Source organism: Typopeltis vanoorti, chromosome 3 (assembly GCF_054136105.1).
Source record: "Typopeltis vanoorti isolate ZY-2024b chromosome 3, IOZ_Tvanoo_1.0, whole genome shotgun sequence".
Lineage (NCBI taxonomy): Eukaryota > Metazoa > Arthropoda > Arachnida > Uropygi > Thelyphonidae > Typopeltis > Typopeltis vanoorti.
The window spans coordinates 122,366,712-122,387,054 of record NC_143551.1 but is presented as its reverse complement, the minus strand read 5'-3'; the positions used below and the strand labels follow the sequence as shown (position 1 = coordinate 122,387,054).

The 20,343-nt window shown below is 35.7% G+C and overlaps 1 protein-coding gene across 4 annotated transcripts in view; it reads left to right on the top strand.

The window, feature by feature from the left end:
* Nucleotides 1-20,343, top strand: part of cdi (serine/threonine kinase) — a 276,437-nt gene that overhangs the window by 142,743 nt on the left and 113,351 nt on the right. For all 4 annotated transcript variants that reach the window (XM_090415955.1, XM_090415954.1, XM_090415953.1 and 1 more), the window contains one exon: nt 19,100-19,221. In XM_090415955.1, the coding sequence (XP_090272081.1) occupies nt 19,100-19,221 (122 nt within the window). The remainder of the gene's footprint in view (nt 1-19,099; nt 19,222-20,343) is intronic.

Below are 20,343 nucleotides of genomic sequence, written 5' to 3'. Positions count from 1 at the left end.
TGTTATGGAAAAGGAACATTAATGATATTGGATAAGATTATATTGCTAGGACTTAAGAAGGATATTGAAATTATGTTTATTATCTGTTGTGTTTAAGTTCACCTTTATATTGAATGACATTAAGGATGTGTTTAGAGTAAAGAATTGGCATAATCTTAAGAGATTGTGAAAGATATGAATGTTATCTTGTGTAGTCTGACAGAGCTACGGAGCCTTAGATTGATTGTGAAAATAGTACATGAATAACGCATTAGCGAAGGTTAATATAATTCATACTTTAGGAAGCTACTGTATATTAATTTATGTGTAACAGTAGTGTTTGAATTTTATATACCTTGTCTGAACCTCCCTTAAGATGGGATTTATTTTAGTATTCTTATGTGTATCAACCTTTGAGTACAATAAACCTTGCTTTTGATTCTAACAAAGACTTTCTGTGATTTCTGGAATCCAATTCACCGCTTATAAAAATATTAATGCGAACCTATGCGGGATATCTGAAAAGAGTAAATTTTGGTCACGTCTGCAGAGCTAATTGATATCACTAAGTACTGTCCTGAGATTACCTCTTGGTTGTTAATATTAATTAATCTAATAGTGCTAAGTGGCGCAACGAAACAAATAAATTTCTTGGCGTTTTAAGAGGGGTAAATCTCAGACACTCTGATACTCTGGTACTGCCTCGATCTCGAGGAAATTCCATTGTCCCTCAGAGGTACCACGTGCTACCTGATAGTGTATCAAGGAGATATAGTAAAAGGTTAAAGTAGTTGTATTTGAGAAGAAAGGTTACAACATAAACTGCGCAGCAGATAGGATATAAAATAGTTGTACAAAAAAAAAAAATAAGAAAAAGGAAAAATCTATACAACATAAATGTTGCAGCCAGTAAGGTTAATATTGAAGGAGGCTTAGGTTAGAAAAAGATAGAATAAAATACAATAAAAGACAAGAAAACGATATAACACCATTGTCTCCTGATGCACTTGCAATATACCTCCTCAAAACAGAGATAGCTTCCATTCTTCTTTACTAGTAGGGACGGTAGGTTCTTGATCAGTCTTTTTCAACCAATTCTTCATCTTCTTCTTCTTCACCAAGGTGGTTGGAAAGGATGTCTTCTACACTTGGTACCATTGATGTGATCATATCAACATAGTCTTGAAATGAGGAAGACTCATCCATCACATACCAGTTGTTGGCCTCTGACATATCTTCTTCTTCTTCCTCCTCCTGTAGTTGTTTCTCCTCTTCCATAAATGTAACTCCTGCCTTCCAGAGACAGTTGGATATGGTTTCAAGAGTAACATGCAACCATGCTTTGGCCACATAATGCATGGCATGAAGGATTGATATGATCATTTGTTTTGGGTCCATACCATTATCATGCATAAACACAGCTTTTTCAACAAGCATTTTTCTGTATTCCATTTAAATGCATGGATGACGCCCAGATCTAATGGCTGAAGCTCACTTGTACAATTAGAGGGGGAAAGAACACTAATCTAATGTTTCAGAACTGTAGATTTTTAGGGTGTGCAGGACATTTGTGTAGCAGTAGTAGTATTTTGCAGTAATTTGCCCCCATTTTAGCATCTAGAGCATGCATGGTGGATGTGAAGATGCTGCTAGTCATCCATGCTGTGCTGTTGGCATCATACTTAGTAGGCAGATTTTTCACGTTCTTAAAACACCTTGGCTTTTCTAATTTACCAATTACCAGTGGAGGTAATGTTTCTGATCCATCAGCAAAACATTTACCCTCTGCTTGCTGAGTTTTCCACAGTGACACTTCTCTCCTTTTGCAGGACATTTTACTTGGCAGAATGTTATAAAAGAGCCCAGTTTCAACAACATTGAAAATATTTTTCGGTTCGTAGTCTTGAATAATTGTCTTTAGTTCATGTTTCCACGGGTTTACATTGTCCCCTGCAACACTATTACTTTCTGCACACACTTGATTATACACAATATTGTGACGAGTCTTGAAGCGATTAATCCATCCATTTGGCACAGTAAAACCATCAATCCTCAACCTCGCAGAAAATTCAAGGGCTTTCGCTTGGAGTATAGTACCATCGACTGGAATACCTGACGCTCTCGTAGAAAGAAACCACTCCGCCACAAGTTTATCCAATTCATCGTATGTCAATGTCCGGATATATTTTCGTTTTTTTTGACATAGCGCCAAATTGCTTTGCATTGAGTTCAATGCTTGACCTATTTTTTTACTATCATGTTCAAAGTGGTCACAGAGAATCCAAGATCTTTTGCTAAATGCACACGTGTTCCGGCATGCCAATCTACATGTCGCAGAATTGCCATCTTTTCTGTGACGTGTAGATTGGCATGCCGGAACACGTGTGCATTTAGCAAAAGATCTTGGACTCTCCGTGACCACTTACCGAAATGCTTTTTTTTTTTTTTTCTTCTCCATGTTTCTAACATGGATCATCCACCACTGCAACTATCACACGCTAAATTACGTAGCAGAAATTCTGCAATATCAATTCGTACTGTGATCGAAAAATCACAGTATCGCTCATCACTGCATCACTGCTGCAAGCGTGCAAGTCGCCATGATGGTGGAAACGAAACTACAGTCGAAAGCAACGCCATCTGGGACAGAAATGTGCAGATTTCTGCAGAAATCGATTTGAATGAGAGGAAATCAATTCGAAAATCAGTATTGATACCCGAGAAAAAAAACGCAAAGCACGGGAAATAATGTCCACATCAAGTGGTTAATGGCCGGAAAACAATATATCGTAAGAATAAGCCTTAAGACGGGACCAACAGAAAAAATGACATAAATGGCAGGAATGTAAAAACGGGGTTTTACTGTATATACTTATATAAGTAATTTTTTATTTTATTTTATTTTTTTATTTATTTTTATTATTTTTTTCCCGAACATGTTGCTCTCCAGCTTAATTTAATTTTGTAACGTAATAGATAATAATGATAACAGGACTCTAGCTTTGATGTAGTAAGTTTTTTGTTTTTTTTTTTACTAGAGGTCAGGCCAATAGTTTTAACGGTTTATCAATAACTTTAGCATACCATGTAGATTGTAGTTATTTTGGTTTATATTAAACTAAAGTTTTACTCTAACATGGAAGTTGTTTCCATAATTTTCTTGATGTACTTTGATTTTTCAGATTGATATATTATAGCATATGTTAATTTTTTTTTTTAATTACTGCATGCAAACAAATTATAATTACTGAGTTATCTTCTTTTTAAAATATAATAAATTTTGAATTTATGGAGAGAATTTTTGGCAATTTCATATATTGAACTTATTGCTAGATTCATTCACATTGACCAAGAGCTGATACTTTTGATCACATTTGCCAGTAATATTTCTATCTTTTTTTTATGATGATTAGTTTGTTTTGTTATCCCTCCCTCATTTGTTTCATGTTCCTTCTATTATATTAGTATTTTGGGTTATGGTCGAAACATGCTGCAGAAATGAAATACCAGATCAGTAATCCAAACAGCAACTTGCAGTATACAATTTCAATAGCATACATTCAAGAATAAAATCCATTGCTTGGAATTATTTTCTCTTGAAACTTCAAACTTAAATCCTCTTTAACAGTTGAAATTTGTGTGTGTGTATGTGTGGTGTTAGGAAGGAAATTATTCTAGCATGAAGTCAGGCAATAGTATTTCACATTTCCATTAACCATCCAACTTGCTGTTAATGCAAAGTATCTGTTAATATTGGAATACTGTTGGTATTTCATCCACATTGATGTTTAGGTGATTAATATAAGCAGACTCTGACTTATTACACATTAAGTAAATTCATGCTTACATAAATTATTTTGAAAGAGCTATGGACAAAAATTTCAAGTTATGATAATTTTACTTAACCCACCTAACAGCAATCTTTTGCAAGGCAGAGAGCTTATGCAGCATGCCAGTGCTTTCCTCTGTCTTGCTTTGTATTTGTGTGCATATTTGTATTCATACACTTCAGCATTTACAAATATTAAATATGATGGTGTACAGTCGTGACTGGAAAGAGAAAAAACAGAATTGGAAAAAGTGAACCCACATTTAAACACTCCAAAATTGATCTAGAGATGAATATTATAAAGTAGCAACCTGAAGATTGACAGTTGTCCTTAGGACATGATCTTAGTCTCACACCATCAGCAGTCAATACAACAGTGATCGATGACTGTATGAAGGAAAACATGTGAAAGGATCAGCCTCTAAAAGTCAACAATAATAACAAAAAAAAAAAAAAGAAGAAGAAGCTTTCTGGCACTATCTCAAAATATAAGTGATGACAATTGCATTCAGTGAGATTTCAGCAGAAATGACATGAATGGAAAAGATAGATCTTATATGATAGTTCTTAAAGTTCAAAGATAAGCAGATGATGCTTTAGCCAGTTATTGAAAATTATTATGAGAAGAAAGAAGCCACTGGTCAGTCATCACTTTGAAATTTCACAAGCAAAATTAAACTTTTCCCTTATTTTCTCGTAGTTTTATACTGTAATTTTATTTATATATATATATTACTTTGCATTAATAATTACATATTTAAATGTATTTTGTTTGTGCAACTTGTGAATGTAACTAAGAGAAATAATATTTAAACTGCCTTAATATGTTACTGTAAACATGTGAGCAATAGGGTGTGATTAATAGGTCATGGGTTAAATCCAACTTGCAAAAATGTAAAAATTTGTAGAATGTAATTCTTATTACATAAGGTGGGGTCCATCTTTACTACAAAAATTTCATTTAAATTTAGTGTCTTGCATATCTAAGTAGCAGTGTACAGTTCATTCTCAAAAGTATGGTAGGATGACATTGATCGGAGAAAATGATAAAAGGACAACTACTGCTGAGGATATAATTGAGATATTGTATATTATGAGCAGTTCATAAAAGTCTTTCCTGTGACATCATGGAGAGTTTGAGAGCTGTGGATGAGGTGAAGGAGAGACTGTGCTAACAAGAGGTATATGAAAAATCGAACAAACTTGCTATTAATAAAGCTGTGGGACTTGATAATATATATATCCACATATTTTGAAGGAATGTGCCTGGGAGTTGACAGCAGCCTTGGTATATTTTAATATGAAGCTCACATTGGGTCAAGTTCCAAAGTAGTGAAAGAAAGAGAAGATTGTATCACTTCATAAGAGGTAACAGAACTCAAGCATTAAATTATAAGGCAATTTCTGTGTCATGTAGTGTTGTTAAAGTGTTGGAGAGGCTAGTGAGCACCAGGATCCACATTTGGGTTGACAACAGATAGACAGCTGCATTGGACAAGGGATGTACATAGATTTTGCAGTATTTTAATGAATTATTACATGATAAGTTGATAGTCAAACTAGAGCAGATGGAGTTGGATATTAGATTAGTGCATTTGATTGGAGATTAGCTATATCATCAAGTTGTGTATGGGAGCAATATCCTGGAAGAGGAAAGCCTCTAGTAGTATGCCTCTCCATCTCCATAAGATTTGAATAGGGATATTCAGTTGATGCAAAGTTTGATAAGAAGTATGTATGTGGAGTAAAGCAGATGTTGTGGCTTTACAAGAAGACTTGAATAGATTGAGTGGATGGGTACAGGACTGGGGATGACAGTTCAATTTTTCTAAATGTAAAGTTTTAAATTTTGGAAAACAAAGATGGGATGTAGAATTTACTCTTGGTGGGGATTTATTGTTGAAGGTGGAGAAAATAAAAAAAAATCTTGTGGTGATGGTGAATAAGGATCTAAAATTTAAAGGACATATTGCCAACATTATGAGGACACCACACAACAAATTATGTGGAGGGCACTGACTTGTAGAAGTAAGGAGATTCTGGTTCCATTGTATAAGTCTTGACTAGGCCACAGCATATGGACTACTGTGCACATATTATTTTCCAAAGGATGAAGAGATATTAGAAAGGGGCCAGAGGTGATTGACTTAGGTTGTTTCTGTTCTCTGGAATGCTGAGTATGAAGAAAGGTTGAGAAGATGCAATTTGCAGAGACCATTGGATAGGAGGATTGAGGGGTAATGTGATAGAGATGTAGAAGTTGGTGAAGGGTTGTTATAGGATTAATGTTGAAGAGGTTTTTCATAAAATGGTGGGAGATGGGAGTGGGGAGAACAAGAGATCATCTCTGGAAGCTGTTTAAGGAGGGTGCAAGCAAGGAGTGAGAAGCAGGGATTTTTTGCATGGAGAGTTGTGAATAATTGTGATGCATTGCCTGAGAATGTGGTATCTGCAGAGAATTTTTGAATGTTTAAGGCACGGGGTGATGAGCTGTGTATATGACAGAGGAACCTCCCACAATAAGTCTTTGACTCCATGTGGGTTTTCGAATAATAATAATAATTTATAATTCATGTGTATTTGAGTAAACATAGGGGGATGAAAAAAAAAACATAACCATCTATACTACCATGCACAGCATACTTATGTTCCATTTAAGTGCCCTTTATGAGATGTATTTTGAAAAATGTTTAAATACCTATTAATCTGTTCTGGCTGGAAAAATTTATTGAAATTCAGAATCCTTACAAACATTATTAAGCCATCCCAACTGTTATTTCAGTTGGATCATTTCCAAGGCCACAAAGGAGCAGAAATATGTTTCAGCTACATATTTTAGTCAGGATATCACTGCAATATGTGTACATTCTAAATACCAAATTTAATGAAATTTTAAATTTAGGATGTATACAAGATGTCCATGGGCTTCAGTTTTAGTTTGTCAAATTTTTATTGATAAAGTGTGTTGGATTGAGGTTAATAATTTTTGCACTGCACTAGACCTATTTAATGAAATGTGGTCTCATACAATAACAGGCCTTCTTTCAACAACCAAAAAGACAACTATATACCTGAAAAAGCCCAGATGGTAAAATCAGAAAGCAGATTGATTTATATAATGATTAGAAAAAGATTTTGAAATAGTATTATATAAACAAAAATACATCCATCAGGCTACATTGCAGTTGTTTCAAAATTAAAAAAAGACTAAAAATACTAAGAGTAGGTGGGGGGGGGAGTTATCTGGACTTCAGTTACCTGAAGAACTACTCAGTTAAAAATAAGTATGCAATAGAAATTAAAGACTATTTTGAACATATTAGAAAGTTTTATTTACAATATAAAAGGGAAACTGATAATAAACTGAAGATAGAAAAAGAAGAGAAGTTTCAAAAAGACTGTTAAAGATGCTGCCTATGACTGTATCCCCAAGAAGACTCAAAATAGAAGAAAACTATGGATGAATGTAAGTATTTAAAATCTGTTCAACAATAGAAGATATTATATGACACATCCAGGGAGTCCAGAGACTCATCGAGGGAGAGTGCCAACAGCATCAAACGACTGACCCCTTCCAACTACTAACTGCACTCAAACTTGCTTAATTTTTTGCAAGCCATTAGTAGCAGAGGCTCTACCAATTGACCAGCCTTTGCTGGCAAGATATGTAAAATATAGACCTGAATCTAAATCTTTAAACGGTATAACACGAAAAGAATGCAGAGAGACCAAAGAAACATGACTTGACAAGGAAATAAAGACCTAACAATAAAACAACAAACTCAAGAGGTTTGCCAAAAAATAATAATAATAAATGATGAACAAGAGAAAGAGTGATCTACACAACTTTTCAATCAACATAATGATGGCAAAACGTTATTCAAAACAGAAGAAGTTGAGAATAGATGGGTTGAATACTTGTCAGATCTTTTCAGAGATAAGAAGAGAGAAACAAGTTTTAACAATCTTGAAGATCGTCTTCCATAGAGCAAATGAAGACAGGAAATGTATAAAGTCAAAATGGCATTTCTACAGAAAGGCCATAGAAGTAGAAGGAAATAGAAGAGATAAGGAAACTATTTAACCATATTTATGAAATTGTATGTGATCCTAATGGACTCAAGAATTCTGAGACCATTTGACTTAACAGTTTGGTGATTCATTCAAATATACCTTTGCCATATGAATGATGATGTATGGTATGGTGCAAAAAAAAAAAAAACAGTACTGAACTTTGACACCTGTTTACTTCATATCATCTATCATTGTAAGTTATTCAGTACTGTTATTTATTTATTTATTTTGCACCATACTTTAGTTAATGACATCTGCATAATATATTAAACAGAAATTAATCTTTACCATTTTTAGCAGAAAACATCAAATCAAAACTAGAGGAGAGAAAAAAAGTGGATATTTTATTTATTTAGCATGAATGAGACTTCTGCTGTTGCTGCATCACTAATGACAGATAATTTATATCAGGTTTATATTTTGTAACCTGTAGAGATATTCATGCACTAATAGTTTCATCTGTAAGGCTACTCCTGTTACGAGACTTAACAAAGTTCATCACTGAGAACAATGATTCACAAGAATATGTAGATGCAAAAAAGGATAATAATGCTGTTGTAAGGGTTTTTAAACATACAAAAGTTTCAGGAATAGCATTCCAAGTACTTAGTACCTCTTTTTCCGCACTTCTCTCTGTTACTTCGGTCTCTAATCGCTTCTTTTCAATATTTTTCACGTCAACTCTGAGGTTGACAAATTTTTGCCTCCAAATTGAGCTACTTTGAAAATCAATCAACTGCATTTCAAAATCATTCATATTTATCCATGAAAACATCTGCAAGTTTATTTGAAGATGTTTTCATGTCCTGTAGTTTGAGGTTCAAGTCATTTAAATGTTTGCAAAAATCTGCAAAAAACATCAGTTTACAAACCCACATGATGTCATACATTTTTTTATAACACATTTGTTGATTAGTCAAAAAGAGATTTGTCTCATCCAGGCATTCAAGAAATTGTTTCTGAACAAGACCTCAACTAAGCCAACGAACATTGTTGTACATTATTAGTCCTTTGTAAGGCTACTCCTGTTACGAGTATCTCTATCTTAATCTCTTAGTCAAAAAGAGATTTGTCTCATCCAGGCATTCAAGAAATTGTTTCTGAACAAGACCTCAACTAAGCCAACGAACATTGTTGTACATTATTAGTCCTTTGTACACCAAATCCGCCTCATTCAATAGATTCTGAAATCGTCTTTTATTCAAAGCACATGCAGAAATGTAATTAACAACCTTGGTTACTGTTTGCATCACTTCTTGAAGTTCCTTTAGGCCAGCATTTGCACATAAGTTCTCCTCATGTAGAATGGAATGAAAACCTATCAGTGGATGACCAACATATTTTGCAAACAGATTTACAAATCCTGCTTCCTTACCAATCATGCTGGATGCACCATCTGTTGTGACGGATACCACTTTTGAAATATCAATTTGTCAAATAGATAATTTGTTCATAACTGCTCTACATATTTCAACCCCACTGATGCGCTCAGATAGTGTTACAAGGTTAATCCTTTCTTCGCATACTTCGTCATCTCTACAGAATCAAGCAAAGATTGCCAGCCTAGCTGAATGATGTAATGTCTGTGCTATCATCAACACAAATAGAAAATAACTTACATGAAGCCAAATCTTTTGTTAATTGTTCTGTTGCATTCCTTTCCAACTTAAGTATTCTATCCTTAATTGTTTTTCTACTCGCAGACAATTCTTTAATGCGTTGAATCATTTTTACCTTTTCTGAAAGAGATTGTCAAAAAGTAAAGGAGCACATTCCAGCCATGCTTCTTTAATATACTTCCCATTGCTGAGTGGTTTTCCATGTTGGGCAATAACTTTTGAAACCTCAAAACTAGCAGCAACTAAGTTGGAACTAGGCCTATCTGAAATAAATTTTATCACTGTATCGGAATGTTTTTTTTTGTCTTGCTCAGTTCACGAGAAATTAATTCTCTTTGTTCTTGCTCACTTTCATTAAATAATGAAAGCGAACAAGAACAAATTTCTTATGAAGTTTGAAAATGTCTCTTTACAGAAGGAGTCTTACAAACAACTGATTCGGAACATAAAATGCATAATGCTTTATTATCTTCCTTAATCATGCCAAATTTTTCAGTTCAGTATTCTTTAAATTGTCTAATATCTTTTTCATTTGAATGTCTGTTTCTTTGCTAGTGGTTGTCAAATTCTGCTCAATCTGTAAAGAGCAGGAAGCAAATAAATAAATATATATATAAGAAAGCAATTAAATAATTGCTTTCTTCATACAGCTTTGAAAATCGGATTATGAAATAATCCAATTTTCATTAAAATGTGGACAGAGACATATAGACACTGACAAATTATAATTTGGACTTGGAAAATCTCATCATAATCACTCTCTGGATATACCAACCAAGTTTAAGCAAACCAAAAATTAGTACGATTATAAGCCGACCTACACACATGCACATGAAAGAGAAGGTACGCATGCAATCTAATCACGTGCAGATAACACTTCATAATTCTGAATATTGATAATATGTTTCACATAGCTTTAAAAATAACTAACCATATTTACTTGAATATAACTCACCTTCGCATATAATTCACACCCCTGATTTTACTTTACGAAAAAAGAAATTGAAAAGTTTCTCATATACCTCGCATGGGGGGGGGGAGTTTAAACATGTTTCAGGACGATAGTAACTCGCTTCCCATGGTAAACCACATACCCTCCCCAGTAGCCAATAGCGACTGCAGACACAAGTAAAAACAGGTCGTTTTATTGTATCACTGAATAAGGTACAGAGACATTTGCAGTCTATATAATATATTTCTCAACAAATAGTGCAATTTGAGACAACTGGGATAAAAATGGCACTAACTTAATGAATCACATGTCCCCTTCCCACAGAAGCTATGCTATTTAGACTCGAGCAAAACCATATGTTGCACCGGCAAACACAGTATCTAACTAAAAATTAGATGTCTGGGAGTCTGTATCCCCCCACCCCCCAGCTCAAATGCAAGGCAGCAATAAAAATAAACAGAAAGTGTTAAAACTAAGAAATATATAGTGAATATTTTTATGGCAGTTTCAGATATTGAATTTGGTTAATTAGCATTTCAATTCAAAAATTGTCGGCTTGCTTTAATGTTTGACTCGTGCGATCTTTTGTTAATACTGCACCAATCATATGCATGTCTTCATAAATGCTCTATCTTTACTGGCCTAGTACCATATCTGTCTGTTCATTAAGTATCTCAAGTCTTGTAAATTACTAGTAAAATTTTGCTTGAAATAATGGGAAAGAAGATGGTGGTATTTGGGTAGGATGCACACAAGGAAACTGGTCTCTATATGCAGGAAATAGCAATCGTGGTGCAAGATATATGCAGGAATTTTCCGAAAAAACTGAAAACTTTAGTTTCCGAAAATCCCCACATATGTCTTGCACCATGATTTTCAGCTATAATTTTTGGGGAAAAAAGTGCAAGTAAATACAGTATGTTTAGGTCAATGTAAAGGAAATTTGCTTTTATATATAATAAGTTGAAACATTAATTAACAATAAATACTTCCAATCCATATTTTAATGACTTACGATTTAATAAAATCCAAATCCACATATACACATACTTTAGAAAACGGATACATTCTTTACGAAACACGAAAAGATATATCAAATGATGGTAAAGGAGTCGCCATGTTTGGCTGCCTGACGAATGATGCAACAACTGAACTGGACGAAACTTGCACATCAGTATATTGCAGAGATAGATGGCTTGTAAATAGGATCTTTGTTTCTTATTTTCTTATTATGCTACTTATTATTACTAAAAACAGTTGGTAGGGTTTGCTTCTTTATTGCATTTTTATTTGGTATCACTGTACTTAATAAAATTGTATTATATTAAGTTAAAATATACAAGTCAGCAAAGATGTTTCAAATGTATTTATTTATTTAATTATTTTTTAAGGTGAGCCTTTAAAAAAAACCAAGGGTTGCCCATCCCTGCTCTAGACTAACCATAGATAAAGAATACAATAAATATTTTTTCAGTGGTTTCAATAACGACCCAAATGATATAAATGTGTAGTTAAAAAAAACTAATGATGAATCAGGCAGTTTAGCATTTTTTAGGATAAAAATGGAATTACGCTTGTTAATTTTTATACACGCATCATCGAAAGGGTTAAGCAAAAACCCTAATATAATAGGGAACTGCAGAAATATTATTACTGGAACCCTAAAACCCTGTCGATGGCCTTAGTTATACTCAAAATTAGAAGAAGAAAAAAAAAAAAGCATTTTCTCAAATGTGTACTGACTGTGTGGTGCCCGCTGCTGAGATGCAGCTGCCACGGTATAAACAATCACCTTACCATACGTTTTATTGTTTTATTTTTAAGAATTTGAATTATAGTATGATAGGGAAATGTAACGATTTGTTATATTTTATTTATTTTAGTTGTAAGTATAGTTGTTAAAAACTAATTATTAAGTAATAAAAATTACTAAGTTAGCATAAATAAAAGAATTGTCAACAAATAAAATTGTGTCTCACGTGAAACCCCCAAAAGTGCCGCCAGGGCAACCCCTCCCCCCAACTACACCACCGTATTAGACAAGTTGGTTTTGATAAAATATATTTGTGTTAATAAGAACTCAATAGAGAACATTTAGTGAACTCAATGAATAAGAGTTTTAATGTTTTTTGAGCTCACTCAATGTTCTCTATCGAGCTCTTATTAACACAAATATATTTTATCAAAACCAACTTGTCCAATGCAGTGGCGTAGTTGGGGGAGGGGGGGGTTGCCCCGGCCGGCACTTTTGGGGGTTTCACGTGAGAATCCCCAAAAGCCTACACACTATCATTCTAGTTTGACTAGAATGATAGTGTGATGAATATAGATATTAAGTCCAGTGTCCAGTTCATCTTTTTGAAATTTTTTGACATATAAGTAGTTTATCGTAGTATTTAGTATTGAATGTTATAACTACAGTAATCTGCCATTTATTTGACCCTTCAGTTATCAAGGCTGAATTCAGAATGGTGAGTTAGGATAACTGTAGGGTTGGATAATTGAAGTACTAATACATGGTGCTCTACAGAGAAGTCAGTTGACATGCAAGGGTTGGTTAATTTGAAGGTTGGATAAATGGTAGATTACTCTACTTCCTTTCCCTGATTGCTGTTGCCCTGAATTCTTATGATAATAATTTTTGCTGTTAAAACAGCCCTGAGTTCAAGACTGCATGATGAAAAACTCCCTCCCTCTTCCATAATAAAAATTCTTCCTTGATTTGATGAAATTGAATAAAATTTAGTATTTAGGATCATAATTAAGATTTGCTCATATCACTCCCAAAACCCAGCGAGGTACGGGAGTGACCATATGCTGTCTATGGACATCAAAATGTGAATAAATAATTTAAAAAAAAAAAATAATAATAATAATAAGATTTGCTGAATCTTTTCAATTAGACACCGTAAATTCAGATTTGGCAAAACAAAATTGTCTGTGGTATATATGAAACGAAACCGCTTCAGTTGTGATAATTAATTATATCACTATTCATTTTTGATGGCATTTCTATATAAACAACGACACTTACAAAAATGGATCCATTTATGATTGTTTGCATCATTTTTACTTTTTTTGTGTCACTGTTGACATGCGTATACTGCAATAAGTTTTTCAGATTTTTCATTCTTTCATAAAGAAAGAATGAAAAATAAATTCATTGTGGCATATAGACTATCAAATGTTAAATTAGTGACAAAGTATTTAACATGTATTTGCTGGACACTTGATCAAGCACAGAGTAAAATCAAATAAATTGCCAATAACAAATATACTATAATTTAAATGGAGCCTTCGTAGCTCATTCAGTATAGATGAAGCCCTTTAGTCAGAAAGACCTGGGTTCGATTCCCATTCATGACATGAGGAACCTTTATCTGGTCTCTTTTGACTAAAGGTGAGTTAGCCAGTCTCATACGGAGATGGGCAATTTTTTTTTCTCCCAGAAGCTTGGGTTTTTTCCCCCTTCAAAATAGACAAACCTGCCAGTAGAACACATGCAGTTTACAGACGAGAATACTTGGAGGCATAGGGGTAACCACCTTATCCTATTATTACACTTGAGAAGTCCAAGGATACTGGGAAGGCTATGGGTGCTTAAGTGCCTGTTAAAGCCACTGATTGATGGAATTTAAATGTGATTGTTGTAAGGGTGGTTAAGGGACACTTCAAAGTTTTTATTTCTTGTTAACTTTATTGATCAGCATTCAGTCCATTATGCTAGTGATATATGCATTATTCATGCAAGTGTAGAAAACCATTTTTCAGTGATGCTAAATTAGGAAGTAGCCAGCCTGACTGGCCGAGTGGTTAGCGTATCCGCTCTCCAGCCATAAGGCTGCGGGTTTGAATCCTGCCTTGGGCATGGATGTTTATAATTGTCGGTGGAAATACTAGTGGTAGTAGATGGCGTTGCCGTAGTTAGTGGATTGAGTGGTGGAGACAGAGCTGTACAGCAGGTGCCCTCCCTCGATGAGTCTTTGGTCTCCCTGGAGGTGTCAAATAATAATAATTCAATTTTGATCCATTCACCACTAGAGGGCCACATGGTGTGTAGTGTTTGTAGAGAGCTCCCAAAAAGATAAGTGTTATTTTGAGTAATAATTGGCAATATTGCTTGAATCTTATGTAGTATTGCTTACTTTTTGTATCTTACCGTGTCTGTGTGATTTCTGTGTGTTTTCAGCATCATTTTCAATTCGTATTTTGACAAGATACAATAAGAGCATGCACATGGCACCGATAAGAAGGAAAACAATGCCGTCCAAATCGGCATCTTTGTTCAAAGATTTTAACATAAGGGAGTTTATTCAGTGTAGCGTCTGTGAGATGTATGCTTAGCAGAGAGCGGTTAGAGTTTGGTTAGATAATGATAGTGGAGTAAATGTGTGTAGAAAGTGTAAAGAAAGTGAGGATTTAAAGTGTGTTTCAGGTCGCGAGAGTGATATCGTGGTTGAAAGACAGAATGTAGAAAATAGTGATACGATATGAGTTTGTGATGGGGTACCAATTAGCTTTGAGAGCGGCGTTGAAAGTGAGAATGAAGGTAAAAATACAGAACGAGTGAATGGTTTAATGGATAATAAAAATGTGCAATGAATGAGATCGCACGGTTGTGCAGAGTGATACACAGGGCGAAGCATCAGGTGGAGTGTTTGCAAAATTGTTTACCAAGCGCATCAGCTAATAAAAGGCAAAAGTATGATAAGAAAAATGAGAGTATGATCGTGAGTGTAAGAAAAATGAAGGAGCAAGTGTTGTATAGAGATTCTTTAGTAAGAGGTGTAATAGATGAGAGTGTGTGTTAAAATTGTACTTACCGGGGGTGCGAAAATTAAGGATGTAAATGAGTCTATCAGAGCGCAAAAGCAGAGGGTGAAAGAAATGATATTAGTGGCGGGAACGAATGACTTAAATGGAGATAAAATGGCAATGAGAGAGACAGAGGACTTGAAAGAATTACTAGAGGTAGCAAAAGAAAAGAGTGAGAGAGTTAGGATAGTGAGTCTGTTACCACAGTATGAAAGGGAAGAGATGAGAAGGAGGGCCATAATTGCAAATGAATCTATGTGCAGGTTATGCAGGAGGAGTGGCATGGAGTTTGTGGATGTGTGGAGTGAATTTGATGGACGAAAGGATTTATATAAGATGGATGGTTTGCATTTGAATGGATTTGGTGTACGGAGACTTGAAAAAGTGTTGAGTGAAGTGGAAGTGCAGAATCAGAGAAACTAGTTATTAAGGGGGGGGGAGTAATATGCAGACTCTAGGAAGGCAGTTGAGTGTATGAATGTGTATAATATACCCAAGCAAGTACAAAGGACAACAAATCAGAATGGGATAGTAGTATAAGGCATCAGAATAGGGGTGGGACTAATGGGCTTCTGCATTTCATGTATACTAATGCCAGGAGTATTAAGAACAAGAAGGAAGAATTTTTGGCCTTGGTTGGCTCTTCCAGGCCATAGGTTATTGGCATTAGTGAAACATGGCTGACAGAAGATGATATACCTAGTGGGATTGAATGTTGAGGGGGTATAGTGTGTTAAGGAGGGACAGGGAGAATAACATGGGGGGAGGAGTGTTATTGATGATAGCTGATGAACTGCAACCAAGGAGAATAGAAGTTGCACTGCAGGATAGAGAAAAGAGCACATTTGAGGCTATTTGGTGTGAGATTGATGCTAGCAGAACAAAATATACAATTGGGTACTGCTATAGACCAGGTGATGGAATAGATGGTAAAGATAGTATGCATAAGCAAATATTATAGTGTAATTATTATGGGGGATTTCAACTATGGTAACATTGATTGGAAAGAGGAGAGGACACATGGGAGGAAGGAATTCGATTTTATGCAGTTATTAAGGGATAACTATCTGCGAGAGCATGTAATGGAAAATACTAGGGGTCAGAGAGAGTGCTTGACCTAGTAATTGCATCTGAGAATTTCGCTGTAACGATTAGACCAAGTTGCCGCCAATTGGTGAGGGTGATCATAGGGGCTTGACTTGGGAGGTGGCTAAATGCGTGGAATTTTCAATTGAGACAGGGTACATGTGGAACTGCTGGGCTGGAAAGTATGACAAGCTTAGGAGTTTGCTTGGTTCAGTGCCATGGCATGTTAAACTGCAAGGGCTGGATGTTGATAGTGCATGGGAGGTGGTTAAGGAGTGTTTGCAGGAGGCAGTGGCTGACTGTATACCTAAAGTCCGAATAGTAAATCAAGTAGGGATTAAATGGATGAATAACACCATTAAGCTTGAGCTGCAAAAAAAAAGAAAGGCACATGAACGGTATAAAGTGCAAGACAGAAGGATAACGAGTGTGATAAGAAAAGCAAAAGCAGATTATGAAAGAAAATTAGCCATGCAGGTTAAAGAGAATCCCAAAGAGTTTTTTCGATATGTTGCAAGTAAAAGAAAAAATGTATATGGCAGAATGATTTTAAAGAATGCCAGTGGTAGGGAGGTAACCGAATCAGTTGATATAGTGGAATTACTGAGTGAGCACTTTGCAAGAGTATATCATCCAGGAGGTGACATTGCAGGAATGAAGGAACCAACAGCTTATATGGGAATGGTGGTGAACAAAGTGGAGGTGAATAGTCTATTACAAAATGTCAGTACATCTGTGGGATTGGATGGTATACCAGCTCGTGTCGTGCGTGAAGTGGCTAAAGAATTGTTAGTGCCCTTGACCATTTTGTTTAATTGTTGGAGTCTCAGGTCTGGGTTAGTCCCGAGGGAGTGGAAAGAGGGGAAAACAGTTCCACTGCATAAAGGAGGTTAAGAGACTGCTATTGTAAATGACCAACCGATCAGCATTTCAGGAATCGTTGTCTAGGTCTTGGAGAAAATAGTCAAGAGGAGAATACAGGAATGGATGAAAATGGGATACTGTATGTGGGGACAGCATGGTTTTGTGAAAGGTAGATCATGCCTCAGTAACTTGCTCACGATTTATAACACAGTGATAGCTGAACTGGATAAGGGTAATGGGTTTACAGTGATCCTACTGAACCTTGCTAAGGCCTTTAACAGGATACCGCATGGAATTCTAATCAGTAAACTGCAGCATATGGGGATGGATATAGGGTTGGTGAGATGGATAGGAGGGTGGTTGATGAAGAGATATCAGAGAGTGGTTTATTCAGGAGCAGAGTCCAAAAGATGGCCTGTGACTAGTGGTGTGCTGCAGGGTTCTTTTCTTGGACCACTACTGTTTAATTTGTTCATTAACAATATAGGAAAGGATCTGAGAGGAACTGTTCATTTGTTTGTTGATGATGCAAAGTTGGGTAGAGCAATAGTGAATGCACAGGATGTCGAAAGTTTGCAGGATGATTTGGATAGTTTGGAGGGCTGGGCTAAGGAGAATGGATGTCAATTTAATGTGGCAAAATGTAAGGTTATGCATTTTGTGGTGAAAAGATTAGCAGCAGTATACCACATTGGTGAAACTGTACTCCAGGAGATTGACGAGGTCAGGGATTTGGGAGTGTTTGTGGATAGGGAGTTGAAGTTTGGGGGGGGGGGGGGCACATCTCAAAAGTGGCTAAATCAGCTCATCAAATCATTTGGTTGCTGAAAAATACTTTGACGAGCAGAGACACACAGGTTATTGTCCCTCTGTATCGAGCCTTGGTAAGATCCCACCTAGACTACTTTGCCTAAATTTTGGCGCCAGGGGTTTCTTCTTGATGGGGAGGAGGTGGAGAGGATCCAGACGAGTAACCAAGATGATAGCAGGTCTATGGAATGAACCTTATGAGAACAGATTGAAGATTTGTGGATTGTAGAAATTGGTTGATAAGTGGAAAAGGGGTGATATGATTGAGACATTCAAATTATCATTATTTGACACCTCCAGGGAGTCCTAAGACTCATCGAGGGAGGACACCTATTCTATATCTCTCTGTCTGCTCCACTCAACCTCATCCACAAACCACTTCATTTACACCAACGCCATCTACTGTCCACCACCACTATTGTTTTCACAGAGAATCGCAAACATCCATGCCCACGCGGGATTTGAACCCGCAGCCTTTTGGCTGGAGAGGAGCGGATATGCTAACCACTCGTCCAACCAGGCCAGCTGAAGGGTTTCTATAAGATTAATTCAGAAGATATTTTTGAGAATAGGACTGGTGGTGGGTGGACTAGGGGCCATCCATGGAAGCTAACAAGAGTGTGGTTAGCAAAGGTGTTAGAGCTAGGTTTTTTACTTGGAGAGTGGTGAAGGAATGGAATAAGCTGCCAGAGTCTGTTGTGGGTGCCATGACTGTAAATGAGTTCAAGGCAAAATATGATATACTGTGTGAATGTTGAATAGTTGTTCTTGACATGATGTTAGGGCCTCCTTCGATGAGTGTAAGGACTCTTTGGAATTGCCCGTACTAATACTAATAATAATAATAAAATTCATCCATTATAACCCAAAAAATATTCCTAAATTAACATTATTACATTAACTTTGCATACAAAAATGCTTAAAAATTGACATTTTTTTTATCTGCATTTTTTATCTTTATGCATCAAACCATCATTGTACTTATAGATGCTCATTCGTTATTTTTACAGAATAATCTGATAATGTGAACATTTCAAGTTATACTGCATTTTTTGTCTTCTTCATTGTTAGGTGACGCATCGCACTACTGGTCAAGTTATGGTACTGAAAATGAACATGAATCCTAGCAACCGACCAAATATGCTTCGTGAAGTTCAGCTAATGAATAGACTTTGTCACCCAAATATTCTTAGGTAATAAATATTTTTATCACCTTTTATAACAAATATATTATGCAATTAAGGAAATTTGTGTTACATAATCTTCCTTTGAAAATATTGTTAGAAGCATTATGGACATGATTGGTATTATTGCATGATACCTCTAAGAAGTTAGAGGATTCATGAATATATGCATATTATGGTAGAAATATTGCATTTCTGCATTATTGAAATTCTCTTCTTGAAAGGAAAATGATTTCTGTCTGCACTATGAAAATAAAGCAGAAATTTTTATCATTTCATTATATATATATATATATATATATATATATTATGGTACAGTAAGTCTTCAACTTACAAACTGTGGGGTTACATAGTTCATTTTTATGAACTGGTCAGTGACACTGGCAATCATAATATGAAATAACATGGTATGGGTGTGGGCAGGAACTTTTTTTTTAAAGTTAAACAAAAAAAAAAAAAAGTATGCCTTATGAACTCAAGGTTTTCCAGACCTCAGACCTTACACTTTGCAATACTGAACTGACAGTTCCACTTACCTGTCCATTCATACAATCTATTCGAGACCTCTTGTAAGGCCATAAATATTTGCTTGATTCTGTATTACTCTCCCCAATTTTGCATCGACTGAAAACAGCTTAATATGCAAAATGAACAAAAGTGGCTTTAATACAGACCCCCTGCAGCACACCACTAGCTACCCTCCTCCTTTGGGACACTACCCCCCCCCCCCCCCCCCCCATATACAACTATCTGATAGCCAGTCACCGAACCAACTCACTGGTCTGTTATCCAATCCTTCCCATTTAACAGCTTGTTGTGTGGCAGTCTATCAAAGGCCTTTGCAAAATCTAAGTATACCACTGTATATGCATCTCCCTTCTCTAAGACTTTTGTCACCTTTTAATAGTACATATGTAACTTAGTAAAATGTTATCTCCCTTTAACAGATCCATGCTGACAACCACAGAGAATACTGCTGTTATCAACCCGCTCTTGTATCCTAGTTCTCACCAATCTCTCCAGTTCTTTAACTACAACTTCAGATATACCAGATTGTACAGATTGGCCTATAATTTGTAGTCACAGCCTTATCATCACCTTTATGCAGTGGAACATTACCTTCTTTCCACT